At 36.5% G+C, this 3264-nt stretch overlaps 1 protein-coding gene across 1 annotated transcript; it reads right to left on the reverse strand.

Annotated features, from left to right (window-relative positions):
- Window positions 1–1135: 1135 nt before the first annotated feature.
- LOC112164182 (protein HOMOLOG OF MAMMALIAN LYST-INTERACTING PROTEIN 5-like) lies at window positions 1136–2278 on the reverse strand. Its single transcript, XM_024300412.2, has 2 exons — window positions 2173–2278; window positions 1136–1443 (listed from the first exon to the last, which is right to left on the reverse strand). The coding sequence occupies exons 1-2, from the start codon at window positions 2257–2259 to the stop codon at window positions 1291–1293; spliced, it is 240 nt and encodes a 79-aa protein (XP_024156180.2). The 5' UTR covers window positions 2260–2278; the 3' UTR covers window positions 1136–1290.
- Window positions 2279–3264: the final 986 nt, after the last annotated feature.

Below are 3264 nucleotides of genomic sequence, written 5' to 3' on the forward strand. Positions count from 1 at the left end.
TAGGGCACAAATATGTATATGAATTATGATCCAACAAATACCCCCAAACTTGAACTTTACTTGTCCTCAAGCAAACTAACCCAAATCCTATACAACAAAACTACCTAATCCTTCCAACAATTTCCTCAAAGAACACAATATAGATAGGGCATGGAAATCAAGTTAAGTCTTAAAGCTTCATGGATCATGGATCAAATGCTTGCGTTTTGAAATGTGTAGCATGTCTTCAATTTGTCATTTCAACGTACCGAAATTGAGAATGCATGTCAAACCATGTTAACCATAAACTCACAAGATATTCACTCTATTTTTCACACAAATGTTTAGGGGTTAACTATTCTATACTCAAAACAATCTCATGCAATACCGCCATATGCTTGCTCTTCAATATTATCTCTACTTATCAACAAAATCACATCTTGGTTGAAGAAGGGCTTTTATTGGATATAATGAGGCTTAGGGTGAGGGGTTAAAGAAATGAAATGGAATGGAATAACAATTTTCAAGCAACTTAATAAGCAACAATCCTTTGGAGATTAAAAACTTAAGAACTAAAGATGCTCAAACTTTTCACTTTCTCAAACCACTCCCCCAAACTTAAACAAAAACTAATTATTGAATTGAAATAACATTCTTTTGAGATTTTCTTTTGTTTTTCTCTTCTTTTTTTTAACTAAAAAGAAGTAAAATTGCAAAACGAAGAACACAACCACACTTTTTTTTTTCAAGTACCCCCACACTTGTTTCTTTTAGCATCATGACATAGACAATCTCATATTGCTCATTAAGAAAACTTGAAAGGGTAAGGCAAGTGTTTAAGTTAAGGGTAAACATTTATGGTGTGAAGAATTGAAAGGCTAACATAAAGGCTCAAATGGCAATCTAAGGATATTCAATCTTTTTGGGACATACTCATTTGGCCATGGTGGATTCCTAATTCCCTAACTCATTTTCAAGATGTAAAATTGAGATAAAGAGTTTCGAAAGATATGAAGCAAGTTCTAGAGATGCAAAGCAAATGAGATGTTCACTCATGAAGAAATTAGTGCTTAGAATAATGCATGTATTTCAATTAAGCTCAAATCTCACTATATGGCATGTAATAGCTCCCACAAGTCTCACTATGCTTCTCTACTTCAATATATTGATATGACAAATATGGATATAAATGAAATCAAACACTTGATCCATAATGATTTATTTTGAAAACATAAAGCTCAAATCGTCTAGCTAGAAGGAGAAGGAGAAGCCCAAATCGTCCAAAAGGCTCAAAGAAAACTAGTGTGAAGTTTAGAACCATACATATGAACCACTAGTTATACTCGAGGGAACTGAAAGATCATCATCACCAGCAGGGGAGCCAGCGAGAGGTTTCCTTCCTTCTTTCACAGCTTTCCTTATATCTATTGCTTTCCAAGCCGCATACTTCTGCTTCTGCTCAAGCTACAAAAAGATATAAAAAGGTGAACTACTCAAATCCAACTGTATATTACCTTCAAATCAGTAATAACACATTTGTATCCTCAACTTTAACCAAAAAGAATATATAAAGTTTCAAGTGGCATAGCAAAATGTAAAACTCACATCAAGTTGAAGCACACCAAACTGGTTAATTCAAAGAAAATGCTTGCGGCATAGAAGTGTCGATAGACACCAACAAAGATGGCATTGAAATCTATGAATTTTGTCATTATATCATTTCTTAAAAAAAAAACACAGGGAAAACCAAGTCCTTGGGGTCATAAAGGATTGGTCACAATCCTATCCCAATCATGGGGAACTTACAGGGCCTGTACAAACCAAAAACAAACAGCAATCTCATTTGCGTTCAACAAACTTAAACTAACCACATGTTATCCCTAAAGAGTTCTCCTAAACCCCTCCACTAATGAACTTCCAATTAAATGGTATAGCTCATTTAGAATCAAATAGTATAATTACAAGAACCCCCTAACATTGCCGAAATATATAAGTACTCTTGTTTTCTTGAAATTACAAGCAGCAGAAAGCTATCACAGCTTCACTAATCTACTAAACGTTACAGGGAGCCTCAGCATTCGATTTTGAACCAAAAATCAAGTAATGGCAGCAAAGCTAAAGTTCCATTGTTAATTTCCTTGATAAAAAAACTCAAAAATGGTATAGAGAAGTGGTTAAGAGAGAAGAAAAGACCTTTTCTAGCTGCTTCATGAGCGAAATCAGGAGGGAATTGGTGGTCTTGGTGCACTTGTTCTGAGGAATCTTCAGCCCTCGCTCCATTGCGTATAATCAACCTAATTTCAACACAAAATAAATACAATTCAATCAAACCCAAGGACAAATTAGGGTTTTAGAGCTCATAATTTGTGAAAGATTGGACAAATATCAACCTGGTGGCGCTTCCATCGAAAGGTGGTGAAGGTATCGACCATGCGCTGGAAGTTGTCGAGCTGACAGTCTGACACACTAGATTAGGGACTTCCTCTGCCTCTGAACCTCCTCTATCTCCTTATTCGTATCATCCACTCTAAAAAAAAAAAAAAAAACCAAATTAATCCATTACGAGAAAGAGAGACGTACTGAGTAATCGATGAGCCGTGAGGGGGTTCTCTCTAGAGGCATCGATTGGGGGCAAAAGGAACGTGGAGGCCTTCTTCTTTAGCTTCTAGGTAGTCTTGAATTCGAGAGAAGACATTGACCGGGTGCTCCGACGGGATTATTTTAGGGTTGACTTGGGATTTGGTGACGGGTAATCTTTCAAGAACTAGAGTCAATGGTTGGGTTGTGGGGTTTTGGTTAGGATTTGGTGGAAGAAGGTGTCAGAGCCATTAAGGGGTTAGAGATGGAAGATTTAGGGTTGATTTGCAGATAGAGAAGTGAAATTAGGGACAATCAGGATTGGAGAGAGAGAAATTCCCCAAGCGCGATGTTGAAGGATAGTTGGAATTTCTGGGAGGGAAGAGAATCATGAAGAGAAGGCGAGAGCGAGACAGGAGGGATGAGAAGAAGTTTTGTTGTATGTTGATGAAGTGTCGAAGACAAAAAATGAATTGGGGATGCTTTTTTCTTTCTTCACGGACGTATATAGATTTTTTTTTTTTTTTTACTCATGACACATACAACAGATAAATCAAATTCTATTGTTGGATTATCTGCATATAAATTTGAGTTGAGAGTCTGAGCGGGAAAACTCCCGCCTATGTACTATCACAATATCAGTTTTGGCGTAGATGTTTATCCTTACTTATTCAGAAGACATAAATATATCATTACCTTGTAAGAACC

Source organism: Rosa chinensis, chromosome 5, assembly GCF_002994745.2.
Source record: "Rosa chinensis cultivar Old Blush chromosome 5, RchiOBHm-V2, whole genome shotgun sequence".
In the NCBI taxonomy this organism is placed as follows: Eukaryota; Viridiplantae; Streptophyta; class Magnoliopsida; order Rosales; family Rosaceae; genus Rosa; species Rosa chinensis.

Coding starts and splice junctions, on each gene's coding strand:
- LOC112164182 (XM_024300412.2), bottom strand. CDS start 2,259: ATGGAGCGAGGGCTGAAGATTCCTCAGAACAAGTGCACCAAGACCACC. Junction 1,444..2,172: donor TCATGAAGCAGCTAGAAAAG/GTCTTTTCTTCT, acceptor ATCTTTTTGTAG/CTTGAGCAGAAGCAGAAGTA.